The following is a 24,201-nucleotide window of genomic DNA, read 5'->3' as shown; positions in this document are numbered from 1 at the left end:
GAAGTTTGCATCAGATTGTAAATCCAGTTCTTCTTCTTAAAGGCTTTATACTTAAGGTTTCACAGAAATTATATTTATACTGAAAAGTTTATGTATGATTGTTTATTTTTTATGAGCCAAAGTAGTAGAAATTCAGAGAAATAGTTGGTGTTTTTCTTTCTTTTTTTTTCTTACATCACGCATGATGACATCTTATAAGGTCAGTTTCCCCAAAGTACACTGGGCAGTAGTAGGTAGTTGTGAGTCTGGGTAGTTGTCATAGAGTCAGTTGGTCTTTTTTTTGCTTTTTTTTACTTTGCATTTTACCATTTTTCACAATAATTTTCAAACCAGCAAATATTCGTGTTTGAGAAACGTAAACGAAACAAAATGTAAATTTTTGGAATTTTCACTGAAAAATGACTTTGCGAGGTCAAGTTTAACAATTAGGAAAAATAACAACCATTGATGAGAAACTGAGTTGTGATGACAGGCGAATGAAGGTTTTTGTTAAAACTGAATAATTTACTATGCAGAACTAAGAAAAAAAGTTTCATTATAACATGAAAAATGAATTATGAAATATGCTGCTGCAAACTGGTGCAAACAGTAACAATTGTTTAGATTTTTACTTGAATATTGAAAGTTATATGGACCCCTGACTTTGTTAAAAAGCTGATTATCTTATGGTAATCCTAATGCTATGGTAATTTTATACCACTGAGCTCTGAGCTGCTGAGGTCAGTGTTTGAAGATCCTCTCCAGAAATATTTTGAAATCACTGAGGAAGCTCTGGTTGAACTGTTGGGCAGTTCTGTCTCCTAGCCCTCAGTCAAGAGCATGCTGGGAGATGTAGTGAGGCAGCTGAACCAGGGTCTGTGTGTGCTCGTTGCCAGTGCCTGCCCTCCTCCTGCTCAGAGCCAGGACAGTCCACCTGCTACCAGAGGGTCACGTCTGTGGCCATCAGGTTTTTGGGGCTGGCAAGTGAGGCTTTGGCTGATGTGGTGGATGAAACGGCTTCTCAGGACGTAGACACCTTCCTGGAAAAAGCAAAGTGATGTCAACCATTGCCAACAGCATGGCCAGCTGTCAGGAGAGAAAAAGGGTGTCCAGGAGAATCCTGTGAGATCTCGCCTCCAAAATAACCAACCAGAGCTCAGAGGCTGCAGAGCTGGGGTCCTGCCCTCAACAACTGACTCCACAGGCTGGAGGTGCTGCCGTGGAGGTGGAGACGTTCAGCCTGAGTTCTGACAGTTATAATCAGTCAGGATGTCTTTATTCTGAGACTGATATTTGTATGAAGCCTTACCCATTGCTTGTGTGCTCTGACAAGGTCAGCAGTGACCTGCCAGACTTTCATATCACCTGTCTTCAGGTACTAAAGGGCCTTCTCGCCAAGTTATTGGCCTTGGTTTCCCCGAGGAGCTTCAGCCTAATGACCAGCACACACAGCGCTTCCCTGTCCACCTTGGACTTGATTGCCTCTGACATTTTGGACACTGTCATCAATGCTTTGAAGAAAATATGCCGTAATGAGAAAACCAAGTTGTTGCAACAACACAAGAAGACGAGAGCAACTGAGGACCGAGTCAATTCTGCAGCTTTTGAGATAAAAGCCACCCTGCAGGAGAAACTGCGAGAGTTTTTCAACTGCCACAAAGAAGCTATGGAGGAAGTAAAGAAGGAGGAAATGCTAAAGGGCAAAGAGGACAGTGTCTACACTTCTGCTGGATCAAATTTACGCCTGTAGTGATGACAGCGACAGCTCAACACTGAGCAGACCGGAGGTTCTGATCAGCCAGGACGAGCTGTCCAGCTTCTCCCAGCTGCTCATGAAGCATCTGAGTCTGTCCTGTGATCCCATCAGTCCCCCAATAATATACAGTGCCTAAAAATCTATCCAAAAATAATCATAAATAATAAATGCTGACATTGTGCACAGAAACCAGCAAGATGGTGAGGAAGGGTGTATTAAAACGATCAGTAAATGGAGTCTAGTGTCCTTTTGGAGGAGTGGCTGCATGATGTGTTTTCTGACTGCCACACATCATTGCTTTCCATAAACTGTATGTAAATATCTCATAATATATAAGTGTATTTTAAATGCAGCTGCCCCTGTCTCATTATCATCATCTCATCATTATCAAGTCTTGGCTTCTAAGCAGTGCATAAAGAGCCCCGTTGGATCCTGCTCTCCTCAGAGCATCCATACACAGTATTTTTCTCAAGAAGTGTCCTAATATCTTGCAGTGGTGGCGACAGAGAGCTGCAGAAATGAGATCTCTCTCTCTCTCCCTCTCTCTCTCTCTCCTCCAGGGCTACATCCCGTTATCTGGGCGGAGAGAGAGAGAGAGAGAGGGCGAAAATATCCACCACACTGCTTCATAGTTGTCACCCACAGCTCCTCTGAGCAGGAACCGGCTATCTGGTGGTGTTGTCGAGACATATTCTGAGGCGAAGAGGGGAGGATCCATCAGAACAAAGCGGAATCGTTATAGATTTATATAAACACACGGTGGAAAACGGGATTATATTTGCTTTTTTTGTGTGTGCGGTTTTTAGTCTCTGCTTCCTGCCTCTTCGTCTACTGTTGCACTACAGGAGCGCTTATTGTGGCTGAAGTGAGGATCCCCTCCTTTTGTGTTGCTCTGCAGTTGTTTATTCACAGTCCAACTTCTGCCTCCTGTTCCCCCACAGAGGAGGTTTCATTTCAGTTTTTCTTGTTTCGGCCTAAACGGAATGAATGACAAAAACAAAGGAGGTTGATGTCCATAACTCTCCGACTCACCTCGTCTTCGCCTCGCCCAAGGAACGGAGACTCCATCTCCGGCAGAAGATGGAAAGCGGAGGCGGGACGGAGGGCTCGGACAGCGGGCAGGCGCAGCACGCGGCGGCCGGGCAGCAGCAACACAACCCCCGGCCTGAAACCGCGGAGCTGTCTGCGGTGCTATCAGCTCCGTCTCCGGGTGAGAAGAAGAAGATAAACCGGGCTCCGTCCCCGGCCAGACCGAAGGATGTACCCGGGTGGTCGCTCACGAAGATCCGTGGAGGGATTGGGACCCCGACCCTGAGCGTAAAGCCGGGAGCTATCCACCTTGGTAGCCGCATTTCCAGGCGAAGCCCCGTAGGAAGCCTCAGTGGAAAGGACGGTAAAGCGGAAAAGAGCGGTGGTGGCAAACCGGCAGGGAAATCCTCCTTCTCCGCCGCAGCGTTGGCCAAGACCTCGGCGGCCAAGGGGGCCAAAGGCACCGGAGGGCGGAGGAAGGTGTCGGACGCCAGCATAGGATCGGATGATTTATCCAAGGACTCTGGCTGCGCCCCCGGGAAGCTCTCCCCCACCGACAGCAGCTCCGAGCTGTCGGACTGCGCCTCTGAGGAAAACAAGCTCTCCACGGACGCTGTGAGCAGCGACGCCGAGTCGAGGAGCAGCCGAGGCGGCGGACTGGACGGAGACAACCCGCTCAGGAATGGCGCGTCGGCGGATAGAGCTAACCAACAAGCCGCTGCTAAATCCAGCAGCTCCTTCGTGGAGAAAGACCGGCTCTCCTTGGGTGTGGAGACCGGGGAAGGGAGCATCTCCCCCGGAGAGGAGCGCTCCGTCACCTCATTTGACAGCAGGGTGCCTGCCAGCACGTCCCTGGCTTTCTCAGACCTCACAGATGAGTTTATGGACGGGATGCATGAAGAGTTTGTCAGGGAAATAGAAGAGCTGAGATCAGAGAATGATTACCTCAAAGTAAGTCAAATGTCTTTTATTCATTGTCCATAAATAATGTGTGGATTTGAATTTCTTATAAGTTGCTTACCTTAGTATTTCCCAAGGTTTTTATATCATTTTGTACCAAGGGCCCCACGGGAGAGGATTTAAATGACAGAGAACAAAATATAATACACTTAGTTCTATTATCTTTGCTCATATCTCCTCAAGCCATTTTGCTCTCAAAACAAGATCCTCTTAAGGATCCACATACAATCAAAACACTATCTCTCAGAATCATGGATGTTTTATTATGAAGTCTGTTGGGTTTATTTACCAGTTCACTCTAGACTTGTTTTCTGGTGTGTAGGGATGCATTTGGATGCCATCCAAGGCTACTCACTACAAGGATGATGATGATGTTATGAATAGTCAGCACCCTCAATAACACATGAGCAAAACATGCAGCCTTGTAGCCACAGATTGCATGCTTTATATGTGAAAGCAGAGTAGTCTTTAAAAAATTGTAAAGCCAGAGTCAAATGTAAGTTTTTGTTTAGGTAGATAAAATATTTTTGACAGATTGTGGCCCTTGATTCTGCCTTGCTGCCATGGTTTTTGCCAAGATGTTTGATCAGCATTGGTTTAATGGGGAGTTTAAGTATCCTGTGATTGATTAGATACTGTTTAAGTGTCTTTTCCATCTTGACAAGAGTATAGAAAACTCCAAATTCATGTACATTTGTGCATTAAGGGTATTTCTGTCATGAGTCAGATGTCAAATTGAGGTGTTGGCAACATCATACTGAAATGCTGTTGTTCTGTCTGTAGTCTACAAGATACTCAAGAGTAGTAATGTTATATACAGGCTGAACTGACAGCAGCCATATGAAGCTTCCAGCCACCAACACCAAAACATCAGCACTCCAGCTGTGAAAAGAAATAAAACAACATCATCAGTTTGGTACTAAAGACGTCTCTCAGCTGCCTCCACATGTCTGCAGGCAGTGAAAAGTAATATATGTGGATCCACCAGTCAAGCTGATCCGTCCTGCACTGAGAGTGATTGATTAGGGAAAGGATCAATTACATTAGCATGTCCCTAAGCACTAACTGGCGGTGACCAGACAAGCCAATAATTGTAAGAGCCTGATCGAGGAGGGTGATTGATCAACAGCACTTGGCTGAACAGGAGCAGCACCTCATCTTTTCCCTGGTAGTTGTACAACACTGTTGGAGAATTTTGAATCTCGGTTTAGTTTGTTGATCTGACCTTTACTCTGCAAATGGAGTCACACAGCTGATGGGTTTTTTATTGATCATTGTGGTGATTCACTTTGTTTTAACGCACCTGCAGCTCCTGTGAAGACGAGCTTTCCACCGTTCTGAAAATAAAATGAATATTATGAGGATATACTTCACTATATTATTACTTTTAATTATAACAGCCAGCAAAATAATTGGGATTATTGCTTCATGTTGTTATTTAGGCCCAATTTGCTTCCAACTTTTCGAATGTAAGGCTCTGCTGCTTCTCCTATATCACTGAATATCTTTTTATTTTGCACATTTGCAAAAACATGAAAATGGTAATGAGGGGAATAGTGATCAAGATCTTATAGCCACATCCATTGATAATGAAAATAATCATCAGTTGCAGCCTGAGCCGTGATTATATGTGCCTTCCCTCTAAAATCTTTAGCTATTGATAATGGATTTTTCTTCTTTTCTCAATCTCTTGTGTAGCGATGGTCACTGAGCATGTGTATGTGTGTGTGTGTGACTTAATATGGGACAGCGTGTAACAGAGCTACCTTATTCGACCACCCCAAAGCCTCTTGGGAGGCCTTGTAGTGATGTGAGTCTGGTTGTGTGTGTTGTTGCAGCTGTGAGGAACACCTGGTTAGTAATCAGAAGATCAAAACAACACGTCGCTGAGGTGTCAGACTCTCCTTCAATCTCTCTCTCTGTGTTTTTGTAGATGCAGCATCAAATTCTCACCCATTAATTCCTTCTCTGTAATTCTCCCCTCGCTGCTCATCCGTTTCTGTCTTTTAGTACATACTTACTGCCTCTTGGCTGTCTTCCACTATAGGTTCATGTACAGCGTGTTGTTATGCCGACGGTTGTTAGAATCATCTCTAATTATAAATGTACCATAAGTGTACACTGTGTTTCTGTTAAGATGTGTTTTAGCTATGACAGAACCAGACCTGCAGTCCTAACTTCCTCCTCACTGTCTCCCTTCTTTCCTACAGCTGAAACATACTTATCGTTAGGCGACATCACAACACTGTCGGTCACTTCTAGCATCCACACACCTCGTTGAATTGGCTCTCACTCAACAGAAAGCTAATCAAGGAATTGAATTATCGTTTGGGACCACATGCTGCTCTTTAACATGATAAACAGCGTGTAGGTCTTTTACTGCAGGCCTGATGTTACATCTCACATTGAAATGAGGCGTTTTGGACTTAATTTTGAGGAATGTCTGTCCTGTGACTGCAATCTAAGCTAATAGTTGAGCTTCTGTGCTGGATGAGCTTGTGACTGTTTTATTGCTCTCACTGCTGTCCCTCAAGATTCAGAATATTTCACGGGAAGGACGTGCTTTGGTCGTAAACAGTTCATCATCAACATCATTTAGACTCATTTTTGAGAGAAAATGGAAGTAAAAATAATCAGGTTCCTGGTTCAAAAACTAATTGTACTGCACAGCGCTGTTACTTAAATGACCAACCATGAAATCCTCAAAGCAAGTTTTCAATCGACTAATCACGATATTGATCACATCTATGAAGTTGTTAGTGAGGACTGTTATCACAGCAGACGTTTCTCTGAAATCTGACATCTGATTGGTTGATTCAATCTCCTGCCTGGCTGGTTGCTCACATAACAGAAACCATCTTCCCTGTTCTTCTTTAGTTAGATATGAAAAGCAGGTCAGTGGACCACCTCTCTCTCTCTCTCTCTCTCTCTCTCTCTCTCTCTCTCGCCATATTAACTTGTGATTCCCTCGTTTCATGTCCTCACATTCTCACTCTGCTGTCATTTCTCTCATGCTCTGTTTTTCCATCTCTTCCCCCTTTCCTTTTCCATTCCTTTGCCTTTATTTCCTTTTCTTCTTTTCCAATTTTCCTTTCTTCTTTCTTTTTCCTTCTACTTCTTTTTGTGAATATCTTTCTTTCTTTCTTTCTCCTCTCATCTTTATTTTCCATTTTCCTCTTCTCCTTTCTTTTCTTGTCCTTCTTCCTCTTTACTTTTCTTATCTTTCATTGCCTTTTCTTTTCTTCCTTTTGAGTTACCCTCTTTTCATTCCTTGTGTTTTACATTGTTTTTTGTTTTTTTTTACCATTTACACTCCCTCCTTTTTTCCTTCTCTTTCCTTTTTGTTCCTTTCATTTCCTCTCTGCCTCTCTCTTCTGTATTGCAGATGTGTAGTGCAGTGGTCAGTGTCTTGCAGATTGCTTCTTGCTGCAGTCTATTTCAGCTCAATCAACAAATCTCTTTCACAAGAGTATACACACACACACACACACACACACACACACACACAATCTCATCTTGCTGCATGTTGTAACACACACCTTACCTCAATTGTTAGCATGTTTATGATCCATATACTCACACACACACAAGCTGTTTATACTGGAGGCCAGTGGTTCTCAGACTTTTTCATATCAAGGACCCTTGGGAGTCCCTGGACCGCACTTTGAGAACCATTGCTCTAGGTTGTAGAAGCATAGACACACCCTACTCACAGTCACTCTTTGTCTTGATTTCTTATTACACACACACACACACACACACACATGGACACATCCCCAGAGCTCGTTGTTGCTACAGATGGAGCTCTGCAGAAGCTGACCCACATTCTCCACTGTAGTAAATTATGAGAGCACTACTACTACTACTACAGCCTCTTGTACTCCTTTTGCTTATTATGCTTGCTTGTCATACACACACACACACACACACAACACACACAGTATACACTCTGAGAAACACACTGTGGTGTAACAACCCTCTTACTGTCCCATAAAGCCCAGTGACCCAGTCCTCTCGTAGTGGGTTGTGGTAAATTTCATTGCAGACACGAGCTGCACCTTAAATACAGTTGAGAGAGATGATGCAATTCATACTGGCAGGCTGAAATTAATAAATAATCTCTTCTTTAACAAGTCTAAAAGAGTAGTAGATAACAACAGGGCTGTGAATGAATCATATACATGTACAAGATTATTTTTAAGTGTTATTTTTCCAATTCTGCTCCATACAAAAACACACATTTCTGTGTGTTCAGTGTAGGAATTTCCTTTCCTTTGCTCTTAACATGCTTTGCTGCAAAGACTCAATTTCCCTGGGACTGTTAAGAGTTTCCCCTAAGGTAATCCAATAACCCGACCCTGACATTTGACCTCCTTTGTGCTACCTCCTGAGTGGCAGAGAGAAAGGAGAATCAATACAGTCTCATATTACTGTGTAGCTTATGAGTCCGTGTAGTTCTCTGTTTCTGATGACCCCTTTTATCAAACTTGAGAGAATATTACGTCGCAGCTCATTTTAAGAAGACGCTAATTGTTGTAATGGTTGTCTCGATAATGAGGATGATGAAGAGGAAGATGTAGCGGCTAATGAGCGAGTGATTGATGGGATGGATTACCTGACACAATTAACGGTAGATGAATTTTTGATGATGATTATAATCTTGTATTTATGGTAAGGATGCTATAAGATGACTATTAAGCGTAAAAGGATTCCTTTATGACCCACATATGTGCATAATACTGTCATCACGCTCCGAGTCTCTGCAGTACGTACAGTTAACAGCTCCTTCTCTGCAGGCTGATAACTGAGGAGCACCTGGCTCACAACGTTTCATGTTCATATGACTGATACACTGTCTCTTCTTCACTGTCCCCAGGACGAGATGGAGGAGTTGAGGTCTGAGATGCTGGAGATGAGGGACATGTACATGGAAGAAGACGTCTACCAGCTGCAGGAACTACGGCAACAGCTGGAGCAGGTACATGTGTAGACAGAGCTCGGTCTTTTGTTCTATCTGAGCTTTCTTTGATCTCTTGTTCAGGAACTTTAAATGTATAACTCAGGCTGCAAATCTGGCAAATAAGATAGTCGGCAATTGATCAAGCGGGCATTTGTCTTCTTTGATTTATGTGTTCGCGGTGCAGCCAAACAAACTCATATTGTTTGAATAAAGAAGTCAGTGAAACAAAGGCCTTTTTCCATCATACCATGATCTGGCATCTGGTGTCATGCTGCATAGTGCAAATATTTCCCCTCACAACAGGGCACAGTGGAAGAAGTTGGTTACCTTGCTGAGAAGTTAGTATGTGCAGCCTGTCGCCTGCAACTCTTCAGCTAACAGCTCACTGTGGCTGTTTCCTCTTATTCCATTATACCCTGAAATAATTCAGACTGATTTGCTGTTAAAAAATGCCAAAAATAACCTTGCTTTGTAGGCAGCTGGACTGTTTTTATGTGAAGCTGCTGCAGTAGGAAATGTTGGGTCTGCATTGGCAGAAACATAATACAGCTCTGTTTCTGAGTCTGCAGAGTTTCAATTTAAGGTTGTTTGCATACGTTTTTGTCTCCTGCCTCTCGGGCTTTGTTTTATGTGGGGTTTTTTTGTTTTGGATTGTGTCTGTCTATACATATTTTATTTATTCTGTTGTATTGTAATGGCCGCCGCAGGGCGAATTCTCTTTGAAGGCACAATAAGCGAAGATGAAAACAAAGACAGACGACATGTAACATCATCTCCTGACCTCGCTTCTGTTTCTCAGGCAAACAAGACCTGCCGCATCCTGCAGTACCGGCTGAGGAAGGCAGAGCGGCGCTCCCTCCGCGTGGCCCAAACAGGGCAGGTGGACGGAGAACTGATACGAACGCTGGAGCAAGACGTCAAAGTAAGTGTTTGTGTATGTGTGTGTGTGTGTGTTTGAGAGAGACTGATTGAAATGAATAGACTACTCTGAAGCTGTGCCACAGTGTTTTCAGCAGCTGCAGATTAGCTGTGTGCATGCAATAGATTCAGTATATTAAAGTATATAAGAAGCAGGATAGAGAAACTGAGATATCTGTAAGTCAGTTTATTGACGTCAAAGTGCCTGAAGTAGATTTATTTTCAAATGTAGTTGACTGGGACACAGTGAGCTGTCTTTAGTCTCTACTGTGAGCTTGAATTAGCTCTTCTGCTAAAAGCCTTTGTCCTGCAGAAATTGAAATATAAAGACACTCTCAATCAGATATTTTAATTCTTCAGTTTAGTTTTATGTAGATAAAGATCTGCTTGTACAAAAGCTCCTTTTTTCATTGAACATATTCGATAATTTACACGTTGCACTAAAACCTACCTATGTTGATAATCTATTAAACATTACACACCTAATTTTGTGCAAAGTTTCTTTTCACTCCAAATTTGTTAAAATATTGAGTGAATTGAACAATAAACCCTGAATTTAGTATCATTCCAAACTGTGAGCTCCTTATCATTGCACTCCTAGTTAGCAAGCTAGCGAGCAGAAATATTCTGAACAGGAAAATCAGTCTGATGTGTTGGTGGTGATGTGACCAAAACATAACTAAAAATAACTTTTGCCTCATAGGACCTCAAATGTGTCTCCCAGAAGGTGTTATACATGCTACGTTTTGTTTTGCATGATGCTTATGTGTTGCGAGACAGTTCTAATGACCTGTTTTCTTCACAATATGGAAGTCACGAGACTGTGATGAGGTCAGGCTTCATCTAATTAGTTGATGGAATTTCCCTGTTTTAAACACATATGGACTGATTATCACACTGACTTAGAGACACTGAACGCCTCATTAATCCTCAGCTAAAGATCACTTTCGCAAACACACACAGATACAGTAAAGATCCGCTTTTTACAAGCGTCCTTCACAGAACTGTACGCGCACACACACACCAGTCACCTCAGGAATCCTTGATAAAGGTCAGTTACACACAAACACACCGAGCGCAGCGTAAAGCTACTGCATGTTTTTGTCACACTGACCCTGAACTGTGGATACACTCCGTCAAATTCACAGCGTTCCTCCAACATTTTCCATGTGATAGAAGATACAATGAGGCCTTTATAACTCAACAGAGAGAGAGAGAGAGAGAGTGTGTGTGTGTGAGAGAGACTGTGATGTCACTCTCTAAGGGCCCTCCGCCTGCTGTTGCTGTCTGTCTCTCCGCTGCTGTCTCACCATCTGGTTGTTTTTGGAAGAAGGAAGGAAAAAAAACGAGGGAAGGATGGAAGGAAGGAAGGAAGGAAGGAGGGAAAAGGATGAGGGTACATCCTGTGACTCTTGAGGGTGGGTGTTTAGACTGGAAAGGAAAAAAGGGGGATTGGTCAGTGTTTGAAAATTCAAATTAGCCAATGAGAGTGAGAGGATGAGGTGGGGGGGGAGTCAGGGGGAAAAAAAAGACTGAAAAGGAAAAAGAGAAACTTAGCAAAAATCAAAGACAGCAACAAATACAGAGGAGGGGAAGACAAGGAATTATTCAAGAAGGATTAGTTGCATTTAATAGAGTTGATTTGAATGGAGGTCTGACTTGAATTTAAATCTGTAATAGCCAATGGGAGCATCGGGATAAAGAGTGTGAGAGTGAAGTCAGAGATGAGAAAGAGAGAGACAAAGCTTGAGAAAGAAAAAGAAAAAAAAAACAAACGAGTAAGCCAGCATCTGTTGGCTGCTTTAGCAAAGACGGATCATTAACACAGGAAACTTGGAAAAAATACACAGCTGGGAGACAAACCTGACCCCTCTCTGTGTCTCCCTCAACACATGGCTGATTGTCACCAGGGCCAAAGACTCAGACGCCAGGTCAAAATACACCACGCTGTCCCGTGTGTGTGTGTGTGTGTGCATGTATTAAGCCCACGCTAAGCTTCTCTTTTACAAGCCTCTCACAGTCACTCCTGTGTTTATTCTGGTAGCATTATCATTAGCCTTGTGAAAACAGGCACTCCTGCCTCTGTGACTCAGCAGTGATTCAACTCTAGTGGAAAATAACTTTAACAGCAGTAGAAGAGAAAAAAAAAAAGACAAGGACTGTAAACGTTGAGCAGTCTGAATGCACTTAAACTCAAGTATCAATACTCAATATAAAAAACTGTAAAAGCTCTCTGACCTCCAACACAAAAGCAAGTGATAAAAACCTCAGATAATGCACTCAGTCACTGTAGTGTTTCTTAAAGTGTTAGTATGTAACATTCGCATAGACTACCACTGTTAAGAGTTGTGCCATGAGTTTATACTGTATGAAGCCTCATTATGTGCTGTATTACAACATAAAACTATCAGTTCTAATTGAATCTAAACATTAATCTGAGACTCTTCTGCTTCTTCTAATAACACAGATTATAATAAAACAGATTAAAACTTGGCAGTTTTTTACAGTTATCAGGCGGTCCTCTCTAAAATATGTAAGCCAGCAGTGTCCAACATGGGGGTGGGGACCCTGCCAAGGCTTAACAAGATGATAATTATCAGAGAAGGAAACTTAAACCTCCAAAATGACGGAAAACATCTCGTTGGTTTAACTTAAGCTTGAGAACACATGCAACCTGTGACAAGGGTTTTAGACAAGTAGACATTTCTTTGTATTCAGAGGTCACGGGCCAAAACAAGTCACAAGTAAGCACTTTAAAAGAATCCAATTTATTTAAACTAATTTTCACCTGAATTGTTTGTCCTCAAATACCCATAATGTGTTGTTTCGTGCTGCCAGAAGATGCTGGACTCCTTTTGCAATGAGCACAGATCAGAAAATGCTTCATTTACTGCACATAGAAAGTGGAGATAAAGTGCGAATGAGCTGGTGATTATGTTGGTTACTGTGTGAAAAATAATGACTAGTTTAAAGTGTTTACTCCAAAACTCTTTTTTTACGCTACCAGACTCCGCCCTTGTTACATCAGACAAACTGTGGTTGATGATTTTTGGATATGACGAGATGTTTTAGGGATGTTTTCTTAGCGTTGGAAGTGCAGCTGGTGGACACGCCCAGTGAGCGTTGCACTTTATGGTCCAACTTGACCTTGACTCGCTGAGCTGCTCTGCACTGAGCTGCTTTACAAAAGTAATTGGCTTAACTGCAGTTGATGCTTTAAGGCCCTGATTTGATGACTCACATGCACATGTATACAGATGACACAAAAACATACACGTATGAACTCTCTCACACCCCCATCTCCTCCTCCTCCTCCGTCCCTCATTCTGCTCCTCTGTCCTCCTCTGGTTTTCTTTCCAACTGTTCATGTGACCTTTAGCGCTCCACCAGGGAGACGATGGGGGACTGTCAGAGTGTTAAAGAGAGATGGAGGGAAGACAGAACGAGAACTAAGAGAAATGGAGAAATAGGAAGATTGTGTGTTTGTCACATGACTATATCGTGACAAAAACATCTCTTTTTAATGTACATCACATGTTGTTATTTGTGCTGTTTCATAAAGTGTGTGTGCCAGCTTTAATGTGACTATGTGTGGGTGTGTGTGTGTTTGGGGGTGTGTGTGTGTGTGTGCAGGGTTTTGGGGACCGTAGAATCTCCATGAGAATTTCTGACATCATTTCCTGTCCCACTCACACACTGCTCTCATTCCCACAGGCTACAGACATCTGGACGCACACACACACACACACACACACACACACACACAGATACAGAGGAAATAGTTGTTAGGATTCTCATGATGTCAGCTCAGTGGTACTTCACCATATTTCCAAAGAGAATCAGTTTTGTGTCAGACTTAGAGGGCTGATTGTAAACTTTCTGACACAGTTATGATGTCGTCCAGGTGTTCCTGCAATATTAGAAGTACGTATTGAAACAAGTACGCAGTAAATGGAACAGCATTACAAAAAGACACATTTCTCTATTTTGAGCTTGTTGTATCCAGCAATGTAGGTAGTTTTGTTTTGAGATATGCACTGCTGACATTTCTGCCTTCACTCCAGTACAGTAGAGGTGAAAGCAATTCCATTCATCTCAATTTCAAACAAAATGATCTTTACATTTATTATATTGTTGTAGTGGCAGAACTTTCAGAAACCCCTCTCAAAATCTTGGCATATAAAACTGAAACCATCTGCATTACAACTGGAGTGAGCTGATCATTTGAAGTTATTGTCATCTGCTTGTTTGCTGTCTTACCAGATGTTAGACGAGAAGCTGGATGTGCAGGATAGAGAGTGGTCCATGAACTGTTTAGCATAGCTTAGCGCAGACTGTAAGCAGCGTTGAACTTCATTGTGGTTGCCCATATAAGGAGAAACCACCACAGTGATGGCTGTAAACCAGGAACGGCTTTATGGAGTTATGTATAATATTTATGCTACATGCGGCACCTGTGTTCAGTTTGTGCCATATAGGTAATAGAAACATTATCTACTGATATGAAGTAGTCCAGTATCTAGTGGGCTCACAGTTAAATGTATCTCTCTCTGTGCATCTTCATTTATATTTCTGTCCTTCCTCTTCTCTGTTATCCTCCTCTGTTTTCTCACTTCTTTATTTTGTTCAGCTCAGTTCTGTCACGGTATGATTTCATCCTCCCTCCCTCGCTCCCCCACAGACACACATTTGCTATACTTGTGCGTACCCTAATTGGCGTAATACATTAGCTAACCTGTAACGCTAACCCTTAACCATTGCAACACCCAAACCCTGAACTGAACTTAACCTAACCCACATCTAATTCTAAATTTAACCTTTTTAATCTTCAAGCAGGCCTTTGAAGAAGTGAGGATCAGTCAAATGTCTTAACTTTCCAAAAACGTCCTCACTCTCACACACTAAAACTGGTCTCCACAAGCACCAAAGCACACACACACAGTCGTTAGATTAGAGCTGGGAAGGAAGCGGCATCCGGTACTTTTATCTGACAAGGGCCAGCTCACAGCCCCATCTCCATATGTATGTACTGCATGTGTGTGTGTGTGTGTGTGTGTGAGAGAGAGAGAGAAAGCTAAAATTGGATTCAGTTTAGTGGATGTACTGTATGAGCTCCAGGAAAGTGTTGCTCTTGCATCTCTCTCTCTCTATCACACACATACACACACATGCACACACACATGCACACACACACATCCCAACCTCCACTTATGCGCCACGTGTGATACACACTGTAGGAAGTACAGTTTCCATGCCAGTGTCACACTTTACATCCCTGCTGCCAGTAGGAAATGTGGTTTCTCTGTGTGTGTGTGTGTGTGTGTGTGTCATGATGATGATGCGTTTACTTTTAGCTTCTCAGATGGGATACACTGCAGCCTGTCTCTGCTTTATACTATTGAAAATTGAATATGTTTGATTTTTGGGTGTTTGGTTGCCCAAAACAAGCAATTTGAAGTCGTCGCCACATCCCCTGAGAGTCTGTCACGGCCATTTTCCACTATTAGGGTTTTTAAACGGTCGCGTTGAGCAATGCGGCGAGCAGTCGACTGGCATTGCCAAGATAAAATAAGTTGTTTACCTTCTGTTGGAAGTGTGCTGGTTTGCAGAAAATGCAGTAAGAGCCTGCTGTCTACATCTCTTCATCGAACATCTCTCTCTGGCTGTTTCTGCTTCTACTATTCCTCTCTTCAGTATTTATAACTCATACGCGGACCAGATAGCTCCAAATACCTCCATATCTTGTTGTGTAGACCTGTTGTTAATGCAGAATAGCACCGCTATCAGCTCCGCTAATAAGGTGATAAACACATTACATTTCCTATCACTTCTTCACAACAGAAGGTTTTTCCATTGACCGCGTGTCAAGCCAACAGATTATGTTTTGACAGTTCATTGACTGAATGATTAATTGAAAAGATAATCGATGGATAAATAGAACTAGAAATAATCATTATTTGCATCCAATACTACTGCAACTATTAATATTACAGCTATGATATCAAGTAAGTAACTTTATTTATGTAGCACCTTTCAAGAGCAGAGACGTCACAAAGTGCTTCACAGAGGAAATAAAGTGTAAACATACATACAGACATAAAACACAATGAAACAGAATAAATAGAAAATAGAAAAAATACACAAAGGCAAGTCTATTTTTTAAAGGTGTCTCCTCTAGTTTTAAGCTTAGATCGAGGAACAACCAGCAAACCCTGATCAGAGGACCTTAGAGACCTGCAGCACATGGCTTCAGTGGATCTCTAATGTAGGCAGGTGCCTCACCATGCAGAGCTCTACAGATGATCACAAGAACTTTGAATTGGATTCTGAATTTAATGGGGAGCCAGTGAAGAGCAATCACAGTCTGTGTCACATGAGACCTTTCGGAGGACCTGGTTAAGAGTTTAGCAGCAGCATTTTGGACCACTTGTAAACAATCCAGGGATGTTTTGCTGCAGCAGGTGAAAAATGAGTTATAACAGTCAAGTCAAGTAGTGTGTCTTCACACCTGGATGGATGCCTGTGTGTGTGTGTATGAACGGACAGATTGACTGAATGATGGTTCGGGGATATTGGAGGTGAGAGGATGCCAAACAACATGCCAAGGATTGTGGGAATACATCACATTCTATCACCCCTGTCCCCTCTCACCCCCTCTCTCTCTCTCTCTCTCTCTCTCTCTCTCTCTCTCTCTCTCTCTCTCTCTCTATCCAAAGATAGATGGATCACAGCCTGTACTGGAACAGCTGTCACGCCAGTGGCTCTCTCTCTCTTCCTCTCTTTCACACATAATGGTTTTATATATAGACATGAAGCAGATTACTTGTGATGTAACATCCTCTAAATGGGTGTTGAGAGGCCGGAGTGTTGGATGAATGTCAAAAAGGTCATCAGCATCAAAACTAAACATCAACACCAAAGTTACCTCTGAGGTATTCACAGTCTCCTCACAAACCCTCTGATTCTTTTGAGTAAGTCGTTAAAGTATATAAACTGTTCTCTTATTTTCGGAAGTATTTTATGACTCTCGAATGCACAAATCATAAATTGTGAGCATAAAAGCAGCTGCAGTAGCGATATGGAAATTTAGTTTGTACTTGTCCCCAACCATGGTTCTCTTACATCAGACATGTTTGATTGATACATGGTAAGAAGTGTTGTGGTTTGGTTCCAGGGCTGTAAAGCTGCTTCTTCTCGTCAAGAGTTCTGACAGCTTCACATTATAGCACGAATACAGCAGTGATGAAATGATGCAATATGAGGCTCCCGCAGGAAACTCACAGTGCAGATACACACTGAGAGAGATGACAAGCACAAATATGAACACCGATGCCTTGTTGGATTGTCACAGAACCAGAAATGTGTTTGTCGTCCAAGCTGTCATCCATTATTTTATATGCGGTATGAAGTTGTGTCAGCTATTTGCCTAACCAAGGTATTTCTAAAGCTAACAGCCGCTCTCTGGCTTGCACACATGCTGATCTGAGGGAAATATTAAATCTATGGAGGATGTTACCGAAGCAGTACTATATTTTTTATGGAAACCCCATTTTTTTTACAACCTTTTGCATTTATCTTAGCTGTGGTTACTGTATTTGTTATTTTGTAGATGCAAACTGCGCATGAAAAACAAAAGCTCATAAAATCTGATGGATTACTCATAAAAAAGCTAACAAGCCAAACCCAAGAGATAAAAGTAAAAATATAGACTTAGCACCTCGACCACATTTAACATTCAAATGTGATAGTAGTAGTTAAACTGATAGTAGTTAAATACTTTTGCTTGAGTGAAATTTTGTTTGTGGGACTTTATCTTGTATTTTCGGGTGTCACTTGAGTAAAATAAACGAACACTCCTTTCACCAATGTACAGACATGTCTGGTTCATTATCTTGTGAAATATGACTGTGTTAGTTGTTCATTTGATATTGACTAAATGTGTTGCAACAAAAAAAAATGAAGTCAAACATGTACAATACGTAATGAAACCATATAGAGGCAGAGCAGCAGCCTATTTTGGTTTGTCAGCCGTTTTAGAACCACTGATTTGATTATGAAAGAGTTTTTTTTTTTTTTTTCAAAAACACTCCTTATCTGACAGTACAGCTATGAGCTGATTCTGCAATACTCTCCTCTATGATAAACTGAGAGGTTCAGCTAAACAGTAGGCAGTCGATAATTCCACAGAGAGCAGCACTTTGTAAGCACATTTCATAGCTCATTAAAAAACAGTATAGTCACCTCCAAGGTTGAGGCCTGTAAGAAGCTTTTCAGTCTCTGTCGTCGTTCCCCAACATGAAGCTACAGTCTGTGATTTGACAAACAACATGCAGGACTGAACCACTGAGGAGTGCTGTGGTGAATAAAACTGCAGATTAGAGGAGTGTCTCAGTCAGTATAAATGGTTACGTTCTTAGTTTACTTGACAACAGAGAGGCTAAACCACTGCGGGAAACTCTAAGATAGACAGACGAGTGAAAGGGCATCCATAAACAAAACTGTGGTTCCGACATGTATTCAGGAAATAAAATGTTAATGTTCCTGGTAAATTTGAAAAGAACAACACCATGACAAACTCACTCAAAATGCTTTCAGCCACAAATTACCTTTCAAAACAACAAAGGAGTCGTCTGGAGCTTGTTTTTTTGAAGTGGACAGAGCCAAAGTGGTGTAATAATTTGGTTTTGAGCAGAGTGGCTCTGTGGTCGTTACTGTCTCCTCACAGCAAGAAGGTCCTGATTTCAAACCCCATCGGGGCTGACTGAAGCCTTTCTTGAGTTTACATGTTTCCTCCCACACCAACAGACATGAATGTTTCAGTAGGTGTTAGAAGTACTTCTGCCTTTGCCCTTGAGCAAGATTGTGGAGTGCAGTACTGTCACCGCCCACTGCTCCTAAACAGTAAGAACAGGTTGTATCTAGAGGATGAATTTCCTCGTGAGAATATAAAAAACAATGTATGTATGTCAAAAGAATTCTCTAATGTTTTGTGGAATATATCAGGTGTTGGATAAAGAAATCAGATAAAGTCATTTCATCTCTGTGTATTCAGTAGAGACATTCATCCAGGACATGTTTAGCTTAACTTTGCACAAAGACTGAAAGCAGTGAGAAACTTCTAGCCTCCATGAATGAAGAAAAATACACCTTCCACTATCTCCACATTGGTTTTCTGTGCTTTGTTACTTGTTAATCAGCAAACTACCCACCAATACATCCAAGAATTAGCTGTTTACACATGCTGCCAGAGTTTGTACTAAGCTCCTATATCATAGAGTTAGTTGGCAGCAGTACGGAGAGAGAGGGCGCTCTTGTAAACCACTGCCAGCTGACTTGGCAACAGGTTAACTTTTTCAACTTGATACCACGGCTAAGCCTTCTATTTTAAGCTAAAACCCACTCTGTTAAGCTAAGTGATGAGGTTAGAGTAAGTGGATAGGAGCCAACTGTAGGCAGGTTGTTGGTAGGATCGAATCTGGCCGATGTCAAAGAGCATCACCTGAAAACACGTTTAGGCACAGAGATGAAATTGACGTCCATCTTCTTGTTTAACTGTTTATTAAGGCAGTTATAATCAACATTAATGGACCACATGACTACTTGTATCTGAATAGGGTCACTTGTTATGATGAACCATAACAGAATTATCACCGCACTCCATTATTTAGCTCATTGTTTTGGTGTTTCAGCAGCCGACTTTACTGTTTTGGTTCACTCTCACCGCATCATTTTGTTTCCAGACACAGAAGGCAGCTGTTTGGAGCTAAAAAGTTCTAACAACCCACTGTACATCACATTACCTCCCGGCACCAAATGGCAGACAGACAAAAGTTAACGACTAATTGACGAACACAGTGGAGCATTTAACAGCTAAAGAGCCATATAATTCTCACTGGAGCTGGTGGAGACCAAAACTGTGCTAAAATAAAAGAAAATATTGAACTTCAGAAATACGACTCCAAATGAATGCTCCATATAACTGCTGGATACGTAAATAGTTTTCTAATGAGTTCATCATGTCAGCTTGTTCCCGCCCCCAAGTTGCCAAAGAAATCAGTTACAGGTTTAAGAAAACAAATGAGTATTTCTCAAAAACTTAGAGTATTGCTTAATTAAAGTGTAAATGTGTAACATGACAGATATTTTTTTGTATTTATCAACTAAAGAAAATACTCAACATTTTAGAATGAATTTGAAAAGAAATTTACATTGCATGAAACACATCAGCATCATAGGTTTAATTTAAATGCTTTACATGCATTAAATAAATGAAAGAAATGAATTAAATATATGATTCTTTTGGAATTTTTATGGGTTAGAAGTAAAGAAGAGAACTATATTCTGTTTTTTAAATGTTTTTTAAATTGTTTCTGTGTTTATGTCGGCTCATCTTTCTCAACATACACACTTAAATGTGTGCTTCTATAGTTGTGAGGACCCTCAGTGACGCAGCCTCTTATCTTAACCACCACATGCTACGTACTGTCCAACCACAACCTTTACACTAACATTAACTGAAATCTAATTCTAACCTTGATCTAATGAAGCCTTTTGAAGAAGCAGGGACCAGGCAGAAAGCCCCTCAGTTTGATCCTACAAAGATAAGACACACACAACCCCCCACACACCACACACACACACGCACATACTCTCTCACACACGCATGTACACACACACACACTAAGCTGCTGTGTTTCCATAACGGTCATCTCTCTAACGACTTCCCTCCCTGTAGATTTTATCAAAGAGTTTTACGTGTGTGTGTGTGTGTGTGTGTGTGTGTGTACGTGTGTGTGTGTGTGTGTGTGTGTGTGCAGCCTAATGCAGACAGGCTGGATAACAGGAGGAACAAGACTCTGGTTGTTGAATGCAATCAAACACACAACCACGCACAGTGTACACGAAAGAGATCCTTTTGATGACTAACTGCCACTTGTTGAATGATACTGCTGTTTGCCCTGTGGCCAGTGTGTGTATGTGTGTGTGTTTGTGTGTGTGTGTGTGTGTGTGTGTGTGTGTGTGTGTGTGTGTGTGTATTGTGTGTTTTGTTGTGTGTGAGTAAAGGAACAGTCAAGAAACCCTCACTCTCTCTGCCTCTAGGTTTGATGTTTTTTCCTTCTGTCCTTATTTCGTACTTTCTCTCTCTCACACACACATACACACACACACACAATCTCCTTAACACATCCACACATACACACACATTCACACAGTTTCTCACCAAGCTCTGCAGCACCCCGACTGAATGCTAATTAAATCCTATAGCTCTGTTGCTGGGTAAAACCACAGCTTCAATGGCGTTAAATTCCTTCACGTTTCCTTTAACATAGAAGAACAATAAAGCATTTATCAGGAATCAAAGGCTGACAAAGGAGTGTTGAAGGGGAGGACATTATAGAAGTGAAGAGAGGAGGAGGAGGAGAAACAGAGGCCCATGTGTTGAAAACATCCCATTAATAAAAGCTGTTTTTTGTTTACGATATTGATGCACTGATCAAAATTAAGTGTTAATCAATCACCGTTTCTGTCCAAATCAATACACATAAAGCTCTGGGAGCTTTCAGCCAACACACATTAAGAACTGTGTGTTTTTAATACACGGATGCTGATGTACAGTGTGAAGCTATTGTTCTAAGGAAGCAGTCGATCTGCTTGAGAGAGAGACAGAGGGAGTAAATTGATATGCAAAAATGTCCTTTTGGTTGAAGAGGTAGTCAGTGAGATCCTTTTATCTCTTATTTCATCTCCATATTTACTACTCAGTGTTCACTGCTGTCGTGTTCCTGCACATCCCAGAGGTCGCCTGTCAATCAACATCTTCATTTCATTTTCTGTTGATGAAATGTATTTACCAACCAAGAACTACAGCATCAGGCTGTGCAGGGATTTTAGTGAACTTTTGTGTGTATTTGGTGGCATATGTGCTGAAGGAAGATGACGTTAACATTTTTACTCCTGCCCACTAAGCTCTGATTGGTCAATTGTTTCACCAATCAGTTGAAATAACACATTGGAAATGCGGGTGGTTATTCAGTGATCTGGAACCAGGCCAATGAGTTGCATGCTACATGCTACATGCTAACTCTGTAATTTTAGTGTTGGTGCCTTCAGGTGCGGTTGTATTTACGATGTTCATGAGAAACGTCAAGACTTTTGAGTGGAAACTTACTCAGAATTCAGGCGTAGATCAATGCAAAAAACCCATTTTTTAAGAGGAAAAACTAATTTAGTTGTCAGCAGCTATCTAATTTCACCAATAAGCAACTGTGTTGTCACAACTTATAGCCAAATTGAGGGTCGTTGAGTGTAGTGTTGATGGACACTGTTACAATGTACAATGGAAAACACAATATGTGTGAAGTGAATGAGCTGCTGCTGTACAGCTGTAAAACATTTCATAACAAAATCATTATAAAAGCATCTAGGCTGTGGTTTGAGGTTGAATTGAATGTGAAAGTAAGAGTTTGATTGATTAGGCATTGATAGAGTACCATGCATTTATTTATTCAATACTAACTACAAAAATAGTACACTGTCAACATTAGGATGTAGAATAAACAATAGCATTACATTACAGAATTAGTAATACGAGTGTTTAGACCAACAAATGGAAAAGTTTTCATGAAATGGAATTTGGTTGGACCACTAATGATAGAGAGTAGCAATGTGAGATTTGGCTAAAACCATAGACTGTAAAAAATTATGGATGCAGTCACCGTGACACCACCCATTAGTTTGTGGACTGCCTTGAGGTTAGTGATTTGAACGTAGCCATCTTTGATTCTTGGAGCCAGAAATAGCCATATTTAGAAACAGAGGGTGGAGCTGAACCTAGCGCTAGCTGCTAGCTTGGTTAGCACAGTGCATTTACAGTCTATGGTTAACTGTGATAATGCTAATGCTGATGCTAATTTTCACTTGTGCAAAACAGGCCAAAACCATTAAAACTAAATGTACTCACCAGAAAAACGGGACAGCCGATTCCTTCAAGGGTCTATTAATACAACCAAATGCTGAACAAGACTTTTTCAGATGATCAAAATGTTAAAATTAACTTTCATGAACAGAAAACACACTGAAATAGTAGCAGCTACGCCTGTATCTGGGGTTACGCCATGGTTACGTTACGTTACGATACAATGCTTTATTGTCTATTGTACTCTAAATGGGACCATAATTTACAAAATGAACATCATGTTGTTTTTAAGAAGACTTGAACCTAGCAATTGAGACCATAAACTCGTTAGGAAAGTGTTTACTGAGGTAATAAATCAAGTGAGAATAAGGGTCATTTTCTCATAGCCTTCTATACAAACAGACTTCTTTTCGCAACCAGTGAAGTCGCCCCCTGCTGGCCATTAGAGAGCATGCAGGTTTAAGGCACTTCCGCATTGGCTTCACTTTTCAGACCAGTAGCTACCCGCTTGGGTAAAACTGAGAAATAAATGGAAAGAGATGCAGTGTGACAAAGAGACGAGGCACTGTAAGAGAAATGACAAGAGTACAAGAGGAACTATTAGGAACTATTGAAACGAGAGAAGCACAGGAGGTGTACAAAGAGGAGAAGAAATACACAGTCTACACACACAAACACACACATGAAAAAAATGAATTGGAGTGTGCATGGTGGAGCCCAGGGAGCCACTGGTTAGAGTGGGCAGTACAGTGGGGCATTGTGGGACTCAGCTGCACACTGGCGCTGGTTCAGACAAACACACATTCATACTCAGACATTCTGGCACACAGTAAATACACACATTTACAAATTGTGTTTGCAGAGATGCTGCAGATGAGCAGTGAGACACAAATTGTACAAGCGTGAACCAAACAGACACCAGACAAACACAACAAAAAGAAACACATGCAGACAGCTACTCATATATAATCACAAACTATAAAAGTATTAATTATGCAGATGCAGAAATACAAATGATCACAGAGCTGCAGTTACTGTTCAGATTTACTCAGACTTCCCTCCACACTGAAAACAAAATATACTGTATTATATTGACATTGACCCATATTAAACCAATTTATATGCAAGTGTGATATTTGTATATCATACTTTGCATTACTGTTATTTATGCTGTTTTTAGCTATTAAATAAAAATGGACATTTTCATTTATGTTAGGTACCTGCACCACATAGTTAAAGTCATTTCAGCACAGAAATTACCAAGTGATATCATAGGACATCTGAACTGACCGACCTTTCACCTTCTTTCCATATAGTCAAATGAAGGCAGCTGCCGAGCTGTACTACAAGAGGATTACATCATTTCTGAAGAGACCATAGGAAGTAAAATACAGAGTTCTTATTAGTAAAATTATTGTTAATAGTGAATAACTCCCATACACGCTAATTGTTAAAAGTCATAAAGGTAAGATAAAACTCTTAAATCATCAGATACTAAAGGCTCACTAAATTAAATCCTCATTGAAGTAAATGGTGTCTAAGTACATTTATGAGCTATTGAGTTATTGATTTAACACAGACGTTATTCTCTAAAATTGGATAGATCCATCTACTCAACTCCCGATAGGAATCATTAAAGTTTCATCTCATCAAATCTAATACAGTCTTTTAGGATAAAAGCCC

At 41.3% G+C, this 24,201-nt stretch overlaps 1 protein-coding gene across 4 annotated transcripts in view; it reads left to right on the top strand.

Annotated features, from left to right (window-relative positions):
• Window positions 1–24,201, top strand: part of soga1 (suppressor of glucose, autophagy associated 1) — a 101,552-nt gene that overhangs the window by 315 nt on the left and 77,036 nt on the right. For 2 of the 4 annotated variants that reach the window (XM_042408095.1, XM_042408091.1), the window contains exons 2-4: window positions 2,296–3,715; window positions 8,601–8,702; window positions 9,484–9,606. In XM_042408095.1, coding sequence (XP_042264029.1) covers window positions 2,723–3,715; window positions 8,601–8,702; window positions 9,484–9,606 — 1,218 coding nt within the window. In that variant the 5' untranslated portion in view covers window positions 2,296–2,722. Of the gene's footprint in view, window positions 1–681; window positions 3,716–8,600; window positions 8,703–9,483; window positions 9,607–24,201 lie in introns of those variants that run through there. The other 2 variants (XM_042408094.1, XM_042408096.1) reach the window with 2 other exon arrangements.

The sequence above is a fragment of the Thunnus maccoyii genome, chromosome 4 (genome assembly GCF_910596095.1).
Source record: "Thunnus maccoyii chromosome 4, fThuMac1.1, whole genome shotgun sequence".
NCBI classification, from domain to species: Eukaryota; Metazoa; Chordata; class Actinopteri; order Scombriformes; family Scombridae; genus Thunnus; species Thunnus maccoyii.
Note: the sequence above shows the minus strand (reverse complement) of the source record. Positions and strands in the feature narration are given on the sequence as shown.